The following is a 20,016-nucleotide window of genomic DNA, read 5'->3' as shown; positions in this document are numbered from 1 at the left end:
AAAAGCTCATTTCTGCATCTAGGTGGATTTCAGAGTGCATACTGCAGACCTGTGTGTCTAAACAAAAGTCTATTCCTGAATCAATTAAGGATCAGTCTACTTCCTTTATAGCAGTTTCGTTGGCAAAGAAGGCCCGTGCATCAGTTATTGTAACTTACTGGATACCATGTGATCTTTTCTTTTATACGTTTTCTGGAGCCTACAATCTAGATGTCCAGTTGATACATCTTTCAAAATAAGGTTTCTTCAAGCAGTAGTCTCAACTGAAATAGAATAGTATTTTTTTCATTATCTAATCATCTCCCTTGCACCTGCTTTAAAAGTTTCTATTGTCTGGAATAATGTGGAAAGGAATTAGAGGTAGTAAAATTTGACCAATCTGATCTAGTTTGTGTGATTCCTTTATTCCTTCCACATTATTCTAGACATCCCACTCTTTTTGGAATTCCTTAATTTAAAAACATTTTACTCTATTATGAGAGGTCAGATGGTGATGTTTATTAGTACCTCACATTTTTTTTCCCTAAAAATTATTTGTTCCAGTTGTTTCCTTATACATCGTTCAGACACTACTGGTGTTGAAAGAATCTCCTACTGATATCTTGGTCATCAGTCCCCTGCCTTAGGGATGACAAAATCTGATTGGGTCTCTATATATACTCTTCTTGTGGAAAGCATAAACCTAGTGTCTGGAATAATATGGAAAGAGTCATAGAAACTAAATGATCAAAGGTAAGTCGAAATTTATCTTTAGCACTTGTGAATGGTTTTACGATTGGCAACACTGGAGACTGAAGCTCTCTGTTTATCTACAGAACACACAAAGCAAAATTATCAGTTGTGCAAGCTTCCTCATACTACATTGCAATGTGCCTCAGAACTGATTGATCTGGAAGGCTCCCCTTTAATGGTGAGAGGGCATAAGTCCAGACTTTGCATTCTTTGCTGAAACAGGCAACATAAGATCATTTTGTGATGTGGATATTTGTCAACAGGAGATTGGACAGACTGCCATCATATTCAGCACATGCCACTGAAGAGCTTTCAGATGGTAATGACCTTCAGTTACTGATCTGATTTGAACTAGATCAAATTAGAGTGTGGCCTAGAAGCACAAAGCTATGTTATCCATTGTAGTCTTCCAGATCATTCAGGCCCCCAAATATTTTCTTAATTGTAGGGTATATAATGCTGCCAACTGTCATGGAACACTCTGATTAAAAATTATATCATCTGTGCTCTAATATCATGGACGTTACAGGGAAGCCATAATTCTGAATTTCCTCACTTTGATCTCAGTACTAATGTTCTAAAGGGGTGTTTTTGCTAGTTTAGTGTCTTTTTAACAGCAGTCCAAATTGCAGTTTCATCCTTTTGTCTGAGTAAAGGGGTCTCCATAGACTTGCTTGCATTAAATATCAACTAAGTTGTGTATAGCACAACTAACCTTTAGGGTTACTGGGTTATTTATATACTGAGGCACTGAGAACTCCTTACATTCTTCTTTTTTACAATTGTTTTTAAAAAATTAAAATAAAAAACATTTTCTTATGTTTATTTCCTGGATGTGACGAATAATGAAAAATAAAATAAAATGCCATGTTTTTCTTACATTTACATCAGTTCATTGGGAAAAAATGGAGGGAGGGCTCAGCCTGGTTATTGGATGAAAGAGTTCCTTGTGTAGCAGAAGGAAGAAACGGGTGTTATCTGGTGTCTACAAAAGGAATAAGGACTCCTGAGGGCCAAAGAGACTGTTTCATTTAGAGAGGAAACAGGAAGGACCCTAGTGTGAAGATTGTTTTATTGGAAAAAAGTCCTATATTAGAGTATATAAAACCAGAAATTATTTTATTTAAAGATGTGATATTTGGAAAGGTACTTGTTTACTACATAGGCAGCCTTCTTTCTCCAGAGCTATTAAATGTAAACTATAAGTGTAATATCACCAGAAAAGGAGCTGCAGCATTTTATCACATTAAATATGAGGAGAGGGTAGCACCTCGCTTACTTAAAAAAAAGAAGTTAGCAAATATCTTAAGTGTCCTTTACCCTTTTTAGGGCATTCAGCACATAACCTTTAAAGTTTCAACTTTAAAAGGTGTTTTGCATGGTATACAGTTTTTTTAAATCTGCTTTGCTGACATAGCAGCAACACTGTGAGGCAATGTTGAAGACCTAACTTTGGAAGCATAACCTCAGTTTCATTTCCTCTTCTGATAAGGACAAGAACAGTTGTAGCCTAATGGGGAAAATGCAAGTTGCCCCCCACACACAATTTATACTCTGTTACATACTGTTGCTAAAGTTCATGTTGTTTTTTTCCTGCCTTCTAGCTTAAATGTCACAGTCAATCAGGTTGCTATTTGTTTTGTGTGTGTTCTTAAGTACAGGGTGAAGTATGTAATCCTAAAACAGGGTCCCTAGATTCTTGAAGGCTCTTCAACCAAAACAGTTTGAGGAAACAAATAAAGAGATTTGTTATGTGCACTGGGGGCTTTCTCCTGGCAGCTCTTTGACAGGTTCCTTGTCAGCTCAGCAATGACATGAGCTGCTACAATAGCCAATGATATGAGCTGCTCAGGGATGCAGTCTTTTCTGTCAAGTTCTAAAATTAATTTATGTAGCTCCCATTTCAATGAAAAGCTTTTTCTTTCTGTTTTATGTAAATACATAGTACTTACCTAACATCTTTCATCCAGTTATCTCAAAGTGCTGAACAAAATAATTCACAATATCCCTGTATAATAGGGAATTACTGATGTGCCCATTGTGAAGATGAGGAAACTGAGACATTTAAGCATTATGACTTTGTCCAAGGCCACATAGCAGGTCAGTGAAAACAGGGTAGGGAATAAAACCCAATAAGTTTGACTGCTTGTCTACTACTTGACTACTGCTGCCTATGCTGAAAGCTCATAACTTCATTTGAGGTCACTTGTTAATACTGAAATTAATAGCAAAATGGGTGGGTACTACACTTAAAAAAAAACCCTTGCATATCATGGTTGCAGCTGCAGTTCTGACAACTGCAAAGTTCTACATGTGTTTTTTATTTGTCTTGTTTGTTGTTATGCCATAGCTGTGTATTTTTTGTACATACTAACTATAATTAGGAAGACAAGGGGGCCATTTAGAAACCGTTACCCAAGCATTGTAACACTTCCTTCAGAAAAAATAAGGAAGCTGATTAGTACATCAGTTTCAAGTCCATACTCAAAATGTTTCTAGATAATCATTTCTGGTTTTGGTCATATTTTTTGTAGTGCTAAGTATATTGATCAGAATATGTAAATAGCTTTGGGATTTTTTTGTTTAGGGTGTTTGAGCATTAACCACTAATAAACTTAAATATATTGTTTGGTTAAGTGGAAAAAATGCTAAAAGAATATATACTAGTACTTTCTTGTAATTGGAGGATACTGTTGAATATTTTTTATGAGGTAATAATTAAAGAAACGTAAAAGATGAGGTTTGATATTGAGAATATACAAACAGGCTGGCCTTACCATGAGACAAACTGAGGCAGCCGCCTCAGGTGCCAGACTGTGGGGGGGCCACTAGGACCCAGAGTGTATGCTGGGGCATATGTATTCTCTCTGCTCTAGATGCACAGAGATGGTGGAGTGCTGTGCTGGAGAAAGGAGGGCACAAGAGACAGGCAGGCGGAAGAAAAGGTGAGAGGGAATAACAGAAAGCAGCAGGAGCTGCAGGGAGAGAGAGGAGGAGGAGCCTCTTATATACCTCCCCAGGAGCCTGGACTGATTAACACCAGCTTGTCAGAGAGCTTCCTGTTTCTTGCTGCTTCCCTGAATCCACTTGAGGAGAACAGGGAGTCAACTGAAATAGTAGGAGCCAGTTAGGCCCTTAAGATGCTGATATTTTCCCTCACTCAGGCAGGCCCTGCTACCAGCCTGCTTATTTGTCCCCTTCAATTGAGTGTTGAGAGCCACTATAGTGGCACAGAACAGCAGTCATGAGTGAAAGAAGAAAACACTCCTCTGGGGCAGCATTCAAAAAAAGAAAGAAAGCAAAGGAAGCTTTTCTATCTAAGCAGGAAAGAGCTCTCCTGAGATACATAGACACGAATGTTCACAGTGAGCCTTCCGGCCCCAGTGAGGATGTGAGTGGTGAGGAGATGCCTGATCTTCCAGTTAGTCAGAGTGCAGATGACCTGGCAGCTACTGCAGCATCCATATCTCATCTCAAATGGATGTAACCATGCACATTCCTGAAGAAAAGTGTAGAGCAGAGAAGAGTGTGGTGGAGGCGCAAGAAACAGCTGCTGCTGAGTTTAGTTCCTTAAGTCTAGATGATCCAGGACTGTGGACCCACTTGAGCAGTAGCCTGAGGGACTTCCTTGTACTGCATGGGCCACAGCAAATGAAAAACTTCATGTTCCCCAAAGACAACAAAAATAGAAGTTTCCATCAAACATGTTACTGGTGTGTAATCCCCAATGGTGACAAAGTGGAGAGGCCATGGCTTTATGTACTCAAAAACCCAGAATGCTGCATGCTGTTTTTGTTGCAAACTCTTCTAGTCTAATGTTCCAGCCACATTGGGTTCTACAGGAACAAAGGACTGGAAAAATTTGGCTAGAAATCTGGCATGCCATGAGAAGGCAGCAAATCACCAGAGAGCATTCCATAGGTAGAAAGAGCTTGAGATGAGACTAAAGTTAAAGGCCACCATACATGATCAGCATCAAGAGAAGATTGCATCCGAGTCTCTACTGGCAAAATATTCTGAAAAGGCTCATTGCCATTGTGAGAATGCTTGCTACCCAAAACCTAGCACTGCGTGGCACTTCAGATCAGCTGTATGTGCCAAACAGTGGAAATTTCCTTAAAATTGTGGAGTTGATGGCTGAGTTTGATGCTGTACTCCAGGAGCATCTAAGAAGAGTCACCACCCAAGAAATGTACACACACCACTACCTTGGAAAAACAATTCAAAATGAGACCATACGGTTACTGGCAACAAAAGTCAAACAGACGATTGTGGCAGATCTGAAGTCAGCAAGATATTACTCTGTTGTTCTGGTCTGCACACCTGACATCAGCCATACGGAACAAATGACTTTAATGGTGCGTTTTGTAACAACAACAGAACCTAGTGAAAATGTCCCTGCAATGGTGACTGTCAGAGAGCATTTTCTAGAATTTATTGACATTGATGATACTACAGGAGCTGGTATGACAAATGTGCTTCTTAAAAAGCTGGAAGATACGGGAATTGTGACAGCTGACATGAGAGGTCAAGGCTACGATAATGGTGCCAACATGAGAGGAAAGAACAGAGGAGTGCAGACACAGATTCGAGAGTTAAACCCTGGAACTTTTTTTGTCCCATGCAGTTCTCATTCATTGAACTTGGTGGTCCGTGATGCAGCATCAGCTTCTAGTGAGGCTGCTGAATTTTTGAATGTAATGTAATGTAAGCATCTATGCATTTTTCTTTGCATCAATTCATGGATGGCAAATTTTGAAGCAACATCTGGGAACATCCTCTCTGACACTGAAACCACTGAGTGCCACACAATGGGAAAGTCAAGTGGAGGCGATAAAGCCTGTCAAACACCAAATTGGGAAGACAGATGATGCCATAGTTGCCATTATGGAGGATAATGCTATGACAGGAACTGTTGTAGGAGAACAGTGGCAGAGGGAAATGGAATCATCAGAAGCATACATAGCTTCAAATTTCTATGTGGCTTAGTGTTGTGGCATGACATACTGTTTGGAATAAATGTTGTAAGCAAAAGACTCCAAGGTGTTGACTTTGATATATCTGGAGCAATGAAACAACTGGACAAAGCAAAGTCATACCTACAGTCTTACTGGTCAGATGAGGGATTTCAAAATGTTCTGAAGAGTGCACAGAATTGGCAGAGGAACTTCACACTGAAGCTATTTTCCCACCCATTCAAGAATACAAGAGTCACTGAAGAAGAAGACATTTTGATTACGAGGCACGGAATAATCCCATAAGAGACCCCAAACAACAATTCAAAGTTGAATTCTTTAACCAGGTGCTAGATTGTGCAATACAGTCAGTTGAAGAACCTTTCATGCAGCTCAAGGAACACAGCAGTATATTTGGGATGTTGTAGGATATTCCAAAACTCTTCACTATACCTGAAGAAGACCTACACCAGCAATGCAGGGCACTAGAGACAGTGATGACACATGATGACATGCGCAATATTGATGCGAGTGATTTAGGTGATGAACTGAAAGCCCTTTCAAAACGCATTTCAGCAGGATCAACTCCAAAGGCTGTTCTGGAATATATGTGCACAAATAAGACGATCGCCCTCTTTCCAAATGCTTTTGTTGCTGTGTGCATATTTCTAACACTTCCTGTAACAGTTGCCAGTGGGGAACGCAGCTTCTCCAAGCTGAAGTTAATAAAAACACATCTACCCTCCACAATAAGACAGGAAAGGCTGGTCAGCCTTGCAGTCATCTCAATAGAGCATGAGCTGGCCCAGACTGTGGACCTTCAACAGGAAGCCATTCAAATCTTTGCAACTAAGAAGGCACGGAAAGCACCCCTTTGATTATTCAAACAGCTAAAAATGCCAGTGTTTACTATGCAGACAAGAAAAGTTACATTTGCTGTTCAGGCGTTTGAAAGTTAAGTGTTAATTAACATTTTTGAATAAGGCATTTTAAATCGTTAGTTCTCCTTTATTGGAGTAGGTAGCAGAGCAGTACCATGAGAGGAGTAGACCAGGAAGAAGACAAAATTGAGTTTTGCAGAGGATTGCAAGGGACAATAAGAATCGAGAGGACTTTCAGCCAGATGGAACAGGGGATAGACTGGAGAATCACACCATTGCCAGGAAAAGGGAGGTGTACATGATTTGGGACTCATTGCTGAGAAGAATAGACAGGTCTGTAACAAGAGCTGATCCAGAGAACAGAAGGGTGTGCTGGCTGCTGGCTGCTAAGATATGGGATGTGGACCTGCGGCTGAAGAGGATCCTAACGGGAGCGGGAAAGAATCCATTGATTATCCTTCATGTGGGAACAAATGATACAGCTAGATTCTCGCTGGAACGTATCTAGGGAGACTATGCCAGGCTGGGGAAGACGCTAAAGGAAATCGAGGCTTAGGTGATCTTCAGTGGGATTCTGCCTGTTCCTAGAGAAGGGCAAAAATGTGTGACAAAATTATGATGCTCAACAGATGGCTCAGGCAGTGGTGCTATAAGGAGGACTTTGGGATGTATGGCCACTGGGAAGCATTCATGGACAGAGGGCTGTTCTCTCAGGATGGACTTCACCTGAATAAGGAGTGAAATAGACTTCTAGGATGGAGAGTGGCGCAACTGATCAAGAGAGCTTTAAACTAAGAATTCGGGGGAGATGGTTGGGAGATGTCCAGGTAATCTCCACGCCAATTATTCTTTTTGAGAGGGAAGAAAACAAAGTAAGAAAGGATACAGCCATGGGTAGGAGAATGGATATAAGGCAGAAGGGCAGTGTACATACCAATCTAATAGGTAATATTGGCAGTAGAATGTCTGTGCCCAGTTGGGTAAAGAACGTGAGCAAAGCCAAATGGCAAAAATTAAGATGTGAGGAGCCTAGGTAACAAAATGGAGAAACTAGAGCTACTGGTGCAGGAAGTGAAACCAGATATTATAGGGATAACAGAAACATGGTGGAATAGTAGTCATGGCTGGAATACAGGTATTGAAGGGTATGTGCTGTTTACAAAAGACAGAAATAAAGGCAAAGATGGTGGAGTAGCATTGTATATCAATGATGAGGTAGACTGTAAAGAAATAAGAAGTGATGGAATGGATAAGACAGAGTCTGTGTGGGCAAAAATCACATTGGGGAAGAAAGCTACTAGAGCCTGCCCTGGGATAGTGCCTGGGGTGTGCTATAGACCGCCGGGATCCGATGTGGGTATGGAGAGAGACCTCTTTAATGCTTTTAAAGAAGTAAATACTATTAGTAAATACTAATAATGGGAATTGTGTGATCATGGGAGACTTTAACTTCCCAGATATAGACTGGAGGACAAGTGCTAGTAATAATAGGGCTCAGATTTTCCTGGATATGATAGATGATGGATTCCTTCACCAAGTAGTTGCTGAACCAACAAGAGGGGATGCCATTTTAGATTTGGTTTTGGTGAGCAGTGAGGACCTCATAGACGAAATGATTGTAGGGGACAACCTTGGTTTGAGTGATCATGAGCTAATTCAGTTCAAACTAAATGGAAGAATAAACAAAAAATAGATCTGTGACTAGGATTTTTTATTTCAAAAAGGCTAACTTTAAAAAATTAAGGAAATTAGTTAGGGAAGTGGATTGGATTGAAAAACTTGTGGATCTAAAGGCAGAGGAAGCCTGGAAGTACTTCAAGTCAATGTTGCAGAAACTATCAGAAGCTTGCATCCCAAGAAAGGGGAAAAAATTCATAGGCAGGAGTTGTCGACCAAGCTGAATGAGCAAGCATCTCAAAGAGGTGATTAAGAAAACGCTGAAAGCCTACAAGGAGTGGAAGATGGGAGGGGTTAGCAAGGAAAGCTACCTTACTGAGGTCAGAACATGTAGGGATAAAGTGAGAAAGGCCAAAAGCCATATAGAGTTGGACCTTGCAAAAGGAATTAAAACCAATAGTAAAAGGTTCTATATCCATATAAATAAGAAGAAAACAAAGAAAGAAGAAGTGGGACCGCTAAACACTGAGGATGGAGTGGAGGTTAAGGATAATCTAGGCATAGCCCAATATCTAAACAAATACTTTGCCTCAGTATTTAATGAGGCTAATGAGGAGCTTAGGGATAATAGTAGGACGACAAATGGGAATGAGGATATGGAGGTAGATATTACCACATCCGAAATAGAAGCCAAACTCTAACAGCTTAATGGGACTAAATCGGGGGGCCCGGATAATCTTCATCCAAGAATATTAAAGGAACTGGCACATGAAATTGCAAGCCCGTTAGCAAGAATTTTTAATTAATCTGTAAACTCAGGGGTTGTACCGTATGACTGGAGAATTGCTAACACAGTTCCTATTTTTAAGAAAGGTAAAAAAAAAACAATCTGCGTAACTACAGGCCTGTTAGTTTGACGTCTGTAGTATGCAAGGTCTTGGAAAAAAACTTTGAAGGAGAAAGTAGTTAAGGACATTGAGGTCAATGGTAATTGGGACAAAATACAACATGGCTTTACAAAAGGTAGATCATTGCAAACCAATCTGATCTCCTTCTTTGAGAAGGTAAGATTTTTTAGACAAAGGGAACGCAGTGGATCTAATTTACCTTGATTTCAGTAAGGCATTTGATACGGTTCCACATGGAGAATTATTAGCTAAATTGGAAAAGATGGGGGTCAATACGAAAATAAAAAGGTGGAAAAGGAACTGGTTAAAGGGGAGACTACAGCGGGTCACACTGGAAGGTGAACTGTCAGACTGGAAGGAGGTTACTCGTAGAGTTCCTCAGGGATCAGTTTTGGGATCAATCTTATTTAATCTTTTTATTGCTGACGTTGGCACAAAAAGCAGGAATGTGCTAATAAAGTTTGTGGATGACACAAAGCTGGGAGGTATTGCCAATATAGAGAAGGACAGGGATATCATAGAGGAAGATGTGGATGATCTTGTAAACTGGAGTAATAGTAATAGGATGAAATTTAATAGTGAAAAGTGCAAGGTCATGCATTTAGGGATTAATAACAAGAATTTCTGTTATAAACTGGGGACGCATTACTTGGAAGTAATAGAGGAGGAGAAGGACCTCGGAGTATTGGTTGATCACAGGATGGCTATGAGCCGCCTATGTGATATGGCTGTGAAAAAAGCTAATGCAGTGTTGGGATGCAACAGGCGAGGTATTTCCAGTAGAGATAAGGAGATGTTTAGTACCGTTTTACAAGGCATTGGTGAGACCTCATCTGGAATATTGTGTACAGTTCTGGTCTCCCATGTTTAAGAAGAATGAATTCAAACTGGAACAGGTACAGAGAAGGGCAACTAGGGTGATCCGAGGAATGGAAAACCTGTCTTATGAAAAGAGACTCAATGAGCTTGGCTTGTTTAGCCTAACTAAAAGAAGGCTGAGAGGAGATAATAATGCTATCTATAAATATATCAGAGGGATAATTACCATGGAGGGAGAAGAATTATTTAAGCTCAGTACCAATGTGGACACAAGAACAAATGGATATAAACTGGCCATCAGGAAGTTTAAACTTGAAATTAGATGAAAGTTTCTAATCATCAGAGGAGTGAAGTTCTGGAACAGCCTTCCAAGGGAAGCAGTGAGGCCTAAAGACATATCTGGCTTCAAGACAAAGCTTGATAAGTTTATGGAGGAGATGATATGATGGGATAGCCTAATTTTGGCAATTAATTGATCTTCGTCTACTAGCGGTAGATCTGCCCAATGGCCTGTGATGGGACATTAGATGGGGTGGGATCTGAGTTACTACAGAGAATTCTTTCCTGGGTGTCTGGCTGGTGAGTCTTGCCCACACGCTCAGGGTTTAGCTGATCGCGATATTTGGGGTCGGGAAGGAATTTTCCTCCAGGGCAGATTGGCAGAGGCCCTGGGGGATTTTTGCCTTCCTCTGCAGCGTGGGGCACAGGTCACTTGCTGGAAGATTCTCTGCACCTTGAAGTCTTAAAATCGCGATTTGAGGACTTCAGTACCTCAGAGATAAGTTAGGGATAAGGGTTTGTTACAGGAGTTGTTGGGTGAGATTCCGTGGCCTGCGTTGTGCTGGAGGTCAGATTAGACGATCATAATGATCCCTTCTGATCTTAAAGTCTATGATTCTAGTCTGGGACATCAGAGTAAGGAAACCCTTGACTCTTTGAAGGATTCCACATAACCCTCCCCTCCTTGTGGTCGGGATTCTGTGGCTGATTGGTTTGGCAGATGGGTGCAGCATAAGTCTATTCACTCCCAGGCACCTCAGGGAAGGTTTAAAAGCCTTTTCACCCTGTCCTGAGACACCAGTCTGCACTAGGAGTAAAGCTTTCCCTCTCCCTCCCATTGGGATTAGAGTAGGACTCTGGATTTCTGGGCTTTGTTGTGGGCACTAGTCTCCTTTTTGGGTTCATAAATTAATTTTTCCCTCAGTACCACATTGGCCTGGGCAAGGTGGGTTTTTTCACCTTTTTCTCAGCAGCCTGGGGACTGGTGGATAGGTTAGATTGTAAAATTAATTTCATTACAAATTGGCACGTGCCCAGTGCAGGTAATCATTCTGTAGGGGCTCTGGTTCCCTGATGAATCGGAATTGGAAACGGATAAGAAGGCAGCACTTATAGAAGGTGGGGAATGGGTTGGGGTTCCTAACATCTGAGACTTTGAGGAAACAACTCCCTCTTCCCCACCCCTTAGCCCTCATACAAAGAGAGAGTGGCGGAGTCCCACCAGTGGTTCTGGTGCCAGATTACATGGAGCAGGGGCAACTCTCCACCACCAGATAGATGGATTACAAAGGAAGGATGATCTGCACTGGACAAGTTATTGCCAGATAGTTCTCAGATTTGTTACTTTATAAAATTGTACAACCAAGTTAAAGCATATTCCTGGTGTTTTGTCATCTTGTGGTGCCCAGGAAACAGCAGTCCAGCAGAAGTCTTTCTTCAAGGCAACTTTTAGTAGTGGTAGCATTAAATGTTGATAGCAGTTGAGTCCTTTAGGTTGTAATCCCTATAGGGCAGAGAGCATCTTTTCATCTGAGTTTGTTCAGTACCCAGCACTATGGGCCTGACTCAGGCTTTTGGGCACTACCATTGTCAAGTCTGGGCACATAAATGATGATAGATCCAGTGGTAGCGGTAGCAGCTGTTAGCCAGACTCGTGATTTTCCCCAGATGTTACCATCAGTGCCTGTGAAGTCCTAAGGCTGCTCATATAGTACAGACAAAGCTCCTATTGCCTTGAAAATTACGTTTGCGGTTCTTCTGTAGTTCCTTTGCAACAGGGACCATTTGGGGATGAATGTACAGAGGGCAATATAATGCATTTTATTACATTTGTTCAGTTTAACACATCGTTAGTGATTGAGCAAAAGTAATCCTAAGAAAAAAGATTTTTACTCCCTTGATCATAAAAATTGTTTTCATGGTCCTCTGTTTAATCACTAGTTCAAAACCTGCCCCCAAAACATTAGCATCTGATGTGAGTTTGTGTTGTAAGTATAATTCTTCAAGGACAATGTCCACACCATAAAAACATTAGGCACTGTTTGATACCCTTTAGCGAAAAGGACATGGAGCCTGAACAGCCATCTCAGCTCTAGAGGTGACTCCTTCAAATCAAAGTTAAGAAACGTTGGTCAAGAATTTAGGGGGGAACAGTCTTCCGTTGTACCTGTTCTGTGGATAAATAGAGAGTCTTGCTTTCCATGGCTGCCAATACTTGTTATACAGCACATTTCACCCAAGGATCTCAGAGCTTTTTTAAATAACCTTTAATTGCATGACATCTTTGGAAGGTAGGTAAATATTTTACCCAATTTATTGATGGGTAAACCAGGGAGCGAAGAAATTAGTGACTACTCCATCCTGACACATTTCACAAATATTGAATATAGAAAAGGAAAATATTGTCTTTTAAAAAAAGTTTAATCCGTGAATAAAACTTTTCATGAAAACTGTTTTTCAGTTTAATGCAGATTAATTTCTTTCCTATTCACTTTTATTTTCATGTTTGAAACACATCACTTTACTCAGTTTTGTTTGTATTTCCATTTAGGACGTGTAGGAACACCTCATTTTATGGCCCCAGAAGTAGTAAAAAGAGAACCCTATGGGAAGCCTGTAGATGTTTGGGGTTGTGGAGTGATCCTTTTTATTCTACTAAGTGGTTGTTTGCCTTTTTATGGAACCAAGGAAAGATTATTTGAAGGCATTATTAAAGGAAAATATAAGGTAAATGACAGTGTTCATGATTACTTTTTCACTGAGGTAAAACACTGCTGTAAACATTTCTGGAAGTTGCTTTCTATATTTTGGCTGCTAATTAGCCTGACTGAAATTTGCAAAATTCCACAAGACAAACAGCTCTCTATGTGCAAATAGAGATAATTATATTATTATTGATCCATTTTTCCATGGTGTATGTGTTTAACGGTCTCTGCCATTTAGATTACCATATCATTTATCTAGATTAATCAGCTAAAGTAACATCAAATTGGACCCTGATCTTACAGTGAGTTCAGGGAGACTACATACATGCATATGTGTTTTTGTGGTTAGGGCTTCAGTATGTACTATATGTTCTGTGTTATCTGTATGACTGATATATACATAAACTCTTATATGTATTTCTCCATTTTATAGAATTTCTCACATTTGTTTGTAGTTCTAAATGCAAAATGTGATAGCTAAAGAATGAACTCATGAATTTAGTTAAAATATTTGTGGTTATCTTAGTGTACAAATGGTATTATACTTTTGCATATTACACTGTATAGTAAGCTATGAAAGAACTGATTACTTACTAAGGGAGCTCCTGGTAATTGATAACAAACTACAGTGTATGAGGACAAACCTGTTTCATAACACTTTCCAAAATCATGGAGTCATTATGAGGAAGGCGCTAAAGCCCTTTCATTTCATTTCATTTCTTCTTTGCATACATCAAAATCACACCTTTAGTACATTAGCAAGGTGATAAGAATATTGCCCAAAATCTTGCTAAAGCTTGATGGTCCTATAATATGTAGTATTCTTTGTATTAATTGACCAGGATATGTCTACTCTGCAGCTGGGAGCCTCAGGGAAAAAATGCTTTACAACAACAGTAAGATGCTTAATTGAGTGTGCCTATATTGGTAATCCTCTCTTCTTGAACAGCTGAAGGCACAAAGCTGGTCACACTTGAAATGTGTGATTATACCATACATCACATTATATGTTGTTGCTTGCTTAGTATGGTTCTACTGTGAAACTGACTCTTAAAAGTGGCATCGAAGTGTACATTTGTTTGTCTCAATGATTTCCATATCATATGTGCTCTCAATTCTGAATTAAATTCTACCCTTGCAAGAAATAGCGAAAGGTCTCCTGAAACCTTTAAACCTTACACTGGCCTTGTGGAAGGAGCAGTTGTCCACAAAGTCCTCTGCATTCCTAAGAACCACAGTGTGGGAGGGGTCATGGAACCCTCTTATTCAGATCCAGCAGCTCAACACTTCACTGTGGTGTAGAGTGGCTGCACTGCAGCTCATAAACTTGTCCTTTCATCCATTTCATTTCCACCGACAAAGCCTGATTACTTTTGCTTTGTGCAGGGAAGGGTGAATTTGATCTGTAGGGAACATTACATTCAAAAAAGTAGGTGGAAAAATGGGTACCGTATTACCAGTTTTATAATCATCGAGCACTGTATGTAATGTTTTAGTTTTTAAATGGTGCACAAGTCTTATGTGTACGTTCATAGTAATAAAATATTGACAGTAGTACCAATGTCACGTAACCTTATACCTTAGTTGCTCATTGTACAGAATAACTGTATCCTGTAATGTTGTACTCTGTCACTTGCTTTAATTTTTTTCTTCACTTACAATCAGATGAATCCCAGGCAGTGGAGCCATATCTCTGAAAGTGCCAAAGATCTGGTACGTCGCATGCTTATGCTGGACCCAGCTGAAAGGATAACCGTTTATGAGGCACTGAATCATCCTTGGCTGAAGGTAAATAAAGCTAACAACATAACATCTCAAAAGTTCATATCCTTAAAAACATGGAGTTGATTTTTTGCTCTCCAAATTAGCCATCAACTTGCAGAAACATTTAGATGTGCTTAAGTGCTTTACTGGATTGGGGCCTGAGTGCTCGACACCTTGCAGGATTGAGCCCCCATATGTGCCTCAAGAGGACTGTAGGATGTAGAGTAGTGCTGTGTGGAAGATGATTTGGGGAGCATTCCCACCTCTTCCTGTGGCCCTCCTGGAGTCCAGATGGTAGAATTCTATGTGAATTTTAGAAGCTTTATCTTCCATCTCTTCCTCCTTCCCCTGCAGGTGACCTGAGAAGGCTCAGCAGCTGCTTTTATCAGCCTTCTGGTATGAAAATAAATATTTTTCCACTGAGAACCCTTGCTAGTGATAGGAGTTACATTTTGAAGCCTATCTCTACAAAGAAAGGTGGGAGCTTGGGGAGAATGTAAGCAGAGCTCTCCAGCGGTCCCTAGGATATCCTGTGCTAAACTCACTAGAGCTGGAGGTCCGTAGCAGTATTCCGCATTCAGAAGTTAAATTTTTGGTTCTGGGCATTGATACTAGCTAGAATCTGGTTAACAAAGTTTTATTTTTCTCTTGCTTTCTATTTTGCGTTTTGTTTTCTGTACTGTGGCCAAAGGAAAGTTAGACTTTTTGAACTGTAGTGAATGCCTCTGTCGTTAGGGTGTCATAGCTGAAGAGCTTAATTGTCCAAATCCCTGCAAATTTTGCAGAAAAATGTAACCTTGGCCCTACCTGCACATTTTGAGGCTGATCTAACTTTATTTTGTGAACTTAAAGTCAGGTGAGAGGCTTGGGCAGGCAAGAAGAGACAAAATTGCGTTTGTAATAGATACTTCCAAGCATAATCCTGAAGTGGCTATTGGCATTCCCTAATTCAGTCTTCTCATATATCTGTCTTACTAAGCTAAACTCAGCCTTCCTTTCCTGAGTCAAAATTACATTAATCACATAACAGCCATGAGTCATTGGCAGCATGCGGTATACACAGATTATTAGTATGAATGTGATAGTGAATGTCATTTGTGGTAGATGATGCTGTCTATCATATGGCTCTCCAGAGTGTATTTTTTAATTAATATAAATGTTTTACAGAGCCACTACATCTGTTTTCCTTATATTAAAGCTGAAGTGTAATATTGTATGGTGATATAGTCAAATATTCTTTGATAACTTAATAGTAATGAAGAAAGGAGTCTGCAGTTACACAAGCCATTCTAAATATGATCAGTTAATACTGATATCATAATTATTTGTGTATTTAAATGTTGAAATGACCAACATCTTAAAGCTACTTTAGTGTACTAAAATTTTAACCAATTAATCTTAAAACTGAAAGAGATCAATAAGATTGTCTCTCCACTCCTTTCAGTAATACATACAGTTAAATGGCTTTAAATTGCCGAGATGCTCAAGTATTCAAATTGTGTTATGTGTTTAAGAATGTTGTTAACAAGAAGGGGGAGCAGCAAACATACCTGCAATAATTGCATTATTTCTGACTTTGCATCAGATATGTTTTTTTAAGACTCTGCCTTTTAGGAGTTATAATCTCTGGTATTGAATAGATTGCATAATTTTTTTTCATATTGTGTGTTTTCTTTTTGTTGCTGTCAAAACTTTACTAAGTACAGGAAGTAAAAATCCAGCTTAAGTGAAGCAGCTCACATTGGGGGTTCCATGTTATTTAACCTGAATTCTTTTGTAATTTGCCAATTTAGGAAAAACTCTTACCCAGCAATTTACAGAATCTGTTCCATTAATATTCTACCAATTGACAATAGATTTCAGCCACAGGAAGTGACAACACAACACCTGCCTTTCTCCCATTCTGGAATCCAATCATCTTGATTTCTATAAGAAATTTCCTTAATTTCCGGGGTTGGCAACCTTTGACACGTGGCCCATCAGGGTAATCCGCTGGCAGGCCGTGAGACATTTTATCTACGTTGATCATTCGCAGGCACGGGCCCCCCGCAGCTCCCATTGGCCAGGAATGGCGAACCGCAGCCCCTGGGAGCTGCGGGGGGCTGTGCCTGCGAACAGTCAATGTAAACAAAATGTCTTGCAGCCCGCTAGCGGATTACCCTGATGGGGCCCCATGCCGAAGGTTGCCGACCCCTGGTTTACATCAATGTAATCAAATCCTAACTTGCTGTGTGATAGTTTAGTATCTAATGCATATCTTGGCCAATTTTTAATGTTTTTTGTCAGAGCAAAGTTTGAATATTTTTTTATTATTGTAGGAGAGGGATCGCTATGCATACAAGATTCATCTTCCAGAAACAGTAGAGCAACTGAGAAAATTCAATGCAAGAAGGAAACTAAAGGTAAAAGGAACCTGACATTAAGACAGATATAATTGCATTACCTTAAATTTTGTATGGTTTTCTTTTGGAATTTTGAAAATATTAGAAAAGAAATCTAGTACCTAATTCTATGTGAAAGAACTTTGTTATTAAGTGTCATAGGGCTTGTTTATATGCTGTGACAGGGCACACCAGGAAGGTATAAATAGTAGAGTACTCTAAAGTGTTGCGCTCTAACTGCCCCTTAGACCCTGCTGACATGGTCTACAAGGTACCTAGTGCATGTTGATATAGTCCCAAACACGTACACTAGGAACCTTTTAGAGCACATCAGTGGGATCCACATAGGGCAGTTAGAGCACCACACTTTAGAGTGTTATACTATTTACACCCTTCTGGTGTGCATTTCTGCACCATATAGACAAGCCATGTAGACTTTTAATACGAGTCAAGAGTTCTATGTATTTTTTTTAAATATTAAAGATTTAAAGTTGAAATAAATACGTAGAATGGATTAGTTTGCTGCTGTGTCATGCTGCAGACACTCGTCCCCTCCATTTAGTCTTTTGGTTTCATTGAGTGTTTTTTAGTCTGAAATATCTAGAATTATGAGGTCAGGAATCTTAATTAGTCTAATGATCATTGATTAATTATCTTGACTATAAGATGTCTTATTTAGATTGTCTTGTCATGCATTGACCTAAATGAGATTTTGGGACAAACTCAAACCAAATGCACTACAGTTGAAATACGAGGCAAATATCTCAAGCTGCAGAAATAGGGTTTCTTTACAAAAGTATTCTTTTCACAGGTGATCACTGCTAGAAGGTTGCATTGTTTCCACTCTGTATGGTTATGATAGCCTCGCAACATTCCCCCTCCATCGCCCCTAATACTGCTGTCTGTATTAGATCCCCACTATAATTGCTGTTCCTATGGTGCATGCACTTGGCACCAGACTAGCATACTGCAGACATTTCTAGAATACATCCTTTGAGGTTGTGACTATAAGGATTTGGGGTGGAGTACTTATTTACTGAGCCAGAATCTGCAACCATCTGTTCTTTATTCTTTGCAATTGGAGAAAGTGTGTCTTTTTTGTGACTGGGTGGGAGGGAGACTACTGTTTTTTTTCCTAACAGATTCTAAATATAATTTCTAAAATGTGAAAAATATTCTTGTGGCCTGTTTTTGCTTCTTTAGAGAATAGCCAGTTTGTACATTTTTGAGTCACTCCTGTGCCACAGCATAATTTAATTCCTAGTGCTTAGTTTCATCTATGTTGTTCTGTTTTTTGTAATCAGTTATGTCAACAAAGGATAAACATTCCACTGGCTTCAACAGTCATCAAATATGGAGGGCCACCATAAGTTGTTCATAAAGGACAATTATGATTGTATTTGCTTTTCTAGGGGTAGGTTATAGCTCTTTGCAAAGGGATATTCTTAAGAATGTTCCCTCAGCCTTTAGTTATATATAGGAGCAGTTTCCAACTACACCTCTATCCCGCTGTAACACAATCCGATATAACACTACTTCGGATATAATGCGCTAGTGCAAAAATGGTTTTCTGTCTCGTCTTCAAAATTCGTTCTCAAACTGGGGGTAGCGACCTGGTTATGTGGGGGGTCGCAAGCCCTGACCCCAGCGCGCGGCTGCAAGTTGCGAGCCCTGACTCTTGTGCCAGGCTGTGAGCCCCGACCACGACACATGGCTGCGAGCCCTGACCCCTGTGTGGAGCTGTGGGGCTACAAGCCCCGACCTCGGCATGCATCTATGAGTCCCGACCCCAACCCCTGTGCTGGGTTGTGAGCCCCGACCCCAACAGGGAAGTGCAGCTGCAAGCCCCGACCCCGGTGCCGGGCTGTGAGCCCCGAATCCAACAGGGACTCAATGGCTGCAAGCCCCAACCCCGGTGCCGGGCTGTGAGCCCCGAACCCAACAGGGACTCATGGCTGCAAGCCCTGACCCCAGTGCTAGGCTGTGAGTCCCGACCCCTGCATTGGGCTGCGAGCCCCAACCCCGACAGGGACTTGCGGGTGCGAGCCCCAACCCCAGGCTTGATGTGAAGGACAACATCAGATGCACCCTGTCTAAAACAACTCCAAGAATAAAACTTCTTTTGTCAAATATTGTATTAATAATGGAAATGCTCGAGGCCAAAGCAAGTTCGATACAACGTGGTTTCACCTATAACACGGTAAGATTTTTTGGCTCCCAAGGACCACGTTATATCGGGGTAGAGGAGTATAGGGAAAAGAATGTTGAGATCCAGCTGAAACATTGTGTAGTTTCCACTCAGAATCATAAGTCCATTGCCTCTCTGGTGGGGTTTTACCTGAAACTTGTCCTAGGTTCATCAAAAGATTCGGGCACCCTTTTGGAAAATCTGTGCCAATTGTAGGGTTTGTAAAATGCAAAATCAGATTAATTTTAACTAGTTGCCTAATGGAAGTTTTGCATAATTCTAACCATGTCTAGCATGTAGGATTGGAATAATCCTCATGCTTCTGAACAAGTTAACAGCTTCCCCCTACATTTAACTATGATCAGATAACACGTTATTAAACACAGCTTGCCTACATGAGGTACAAAGTCCTATTTAAAATTGCATTAGTTAAAGCATTTTAGCTAACATCTTTTTAAACAATCTATTTTTCTGGTCTACACATAAGCTTCAATCTTTACTTTATAGGCAATTCTCCACTCTTAGCATCTTGTGTTTATATACATTCAATACCATATTATACTATACCAACCTTTTCACTGCCATTTACTTTATCCATGCTATTGTTTTTCAGGAGGTGTTCTGAAAGTACTAATTGTTCATTGCAATGCACCCCACACATGAAACACTATAAAACTTGTACGTTAGACCCTATTTTCCTGGAATGAGCAAACAACAAATTGTCCTTTTAACACTGGATCAGATACTGTTAGTATTTCATTATTTTTTCTAACTTTGAAATTCCTCA

At 40.2% G+C, this 20,016-nt stretch overlaps 1 protein-coding gene across 18 annotated transcripts in view; it reads left to right on the top strand.

The window, feature by feature from the left end:
* CASK (calcium/calmodulin dependent serine protein kinase) overlaps nucleotides 1-20,016 on the top strand; it is a 407,176-nt gene that overhangs the window by 254,709 nt on the left and 132,451 nt on the right. For 15 of the 18 annotated variants that reach the window (XM_038393382.2, XM_038393424.2, XM_038393399.2 and 12 more), the window contains exons 7-9: nucleotides 12,743-12,918; nucleotides 14,562-14,684; nucleotides 16,979-17,062. In XM_038393382.2, the coding sequence (XP_038249310.1) occupies nucleotides 12,743-12,918; nucleotides 14,562-14,684; nucleotides 16,979-17,062 (383 nt within the window). Of the gene's footprint in view, nucleotides 1-612; nucleotides 733-2,808; nucleotides 2,833-12,742; nucleotides 12,919-14,561; nucleotides 14,685-16,978; nucleotides 17,063-20,016 lie in introns of those variants that run through there. The other 3 variants (XM_038393441.2, XM_043506010.1, XM_043506020.1) reach the window with 3 other exon arrangements.

Source organism: Dermochelys coriacea, chromosome 1, assembly GCF_009764565.3.
Source record: "Dermochelys coriacea isolate rDerCor1 chromosome 1, rDerCor1.pri.v4, whole genome shotgun sequence".
Taxonomy (NCBI): Eukaryota; Metazoa; Chordata; order Testudines; family Dermochelyidae; genus Dermochelys; species Dermochelys coriacea.
This window is presented reverse-complemented; position numbering and strand designations above follow the sequence as displayed.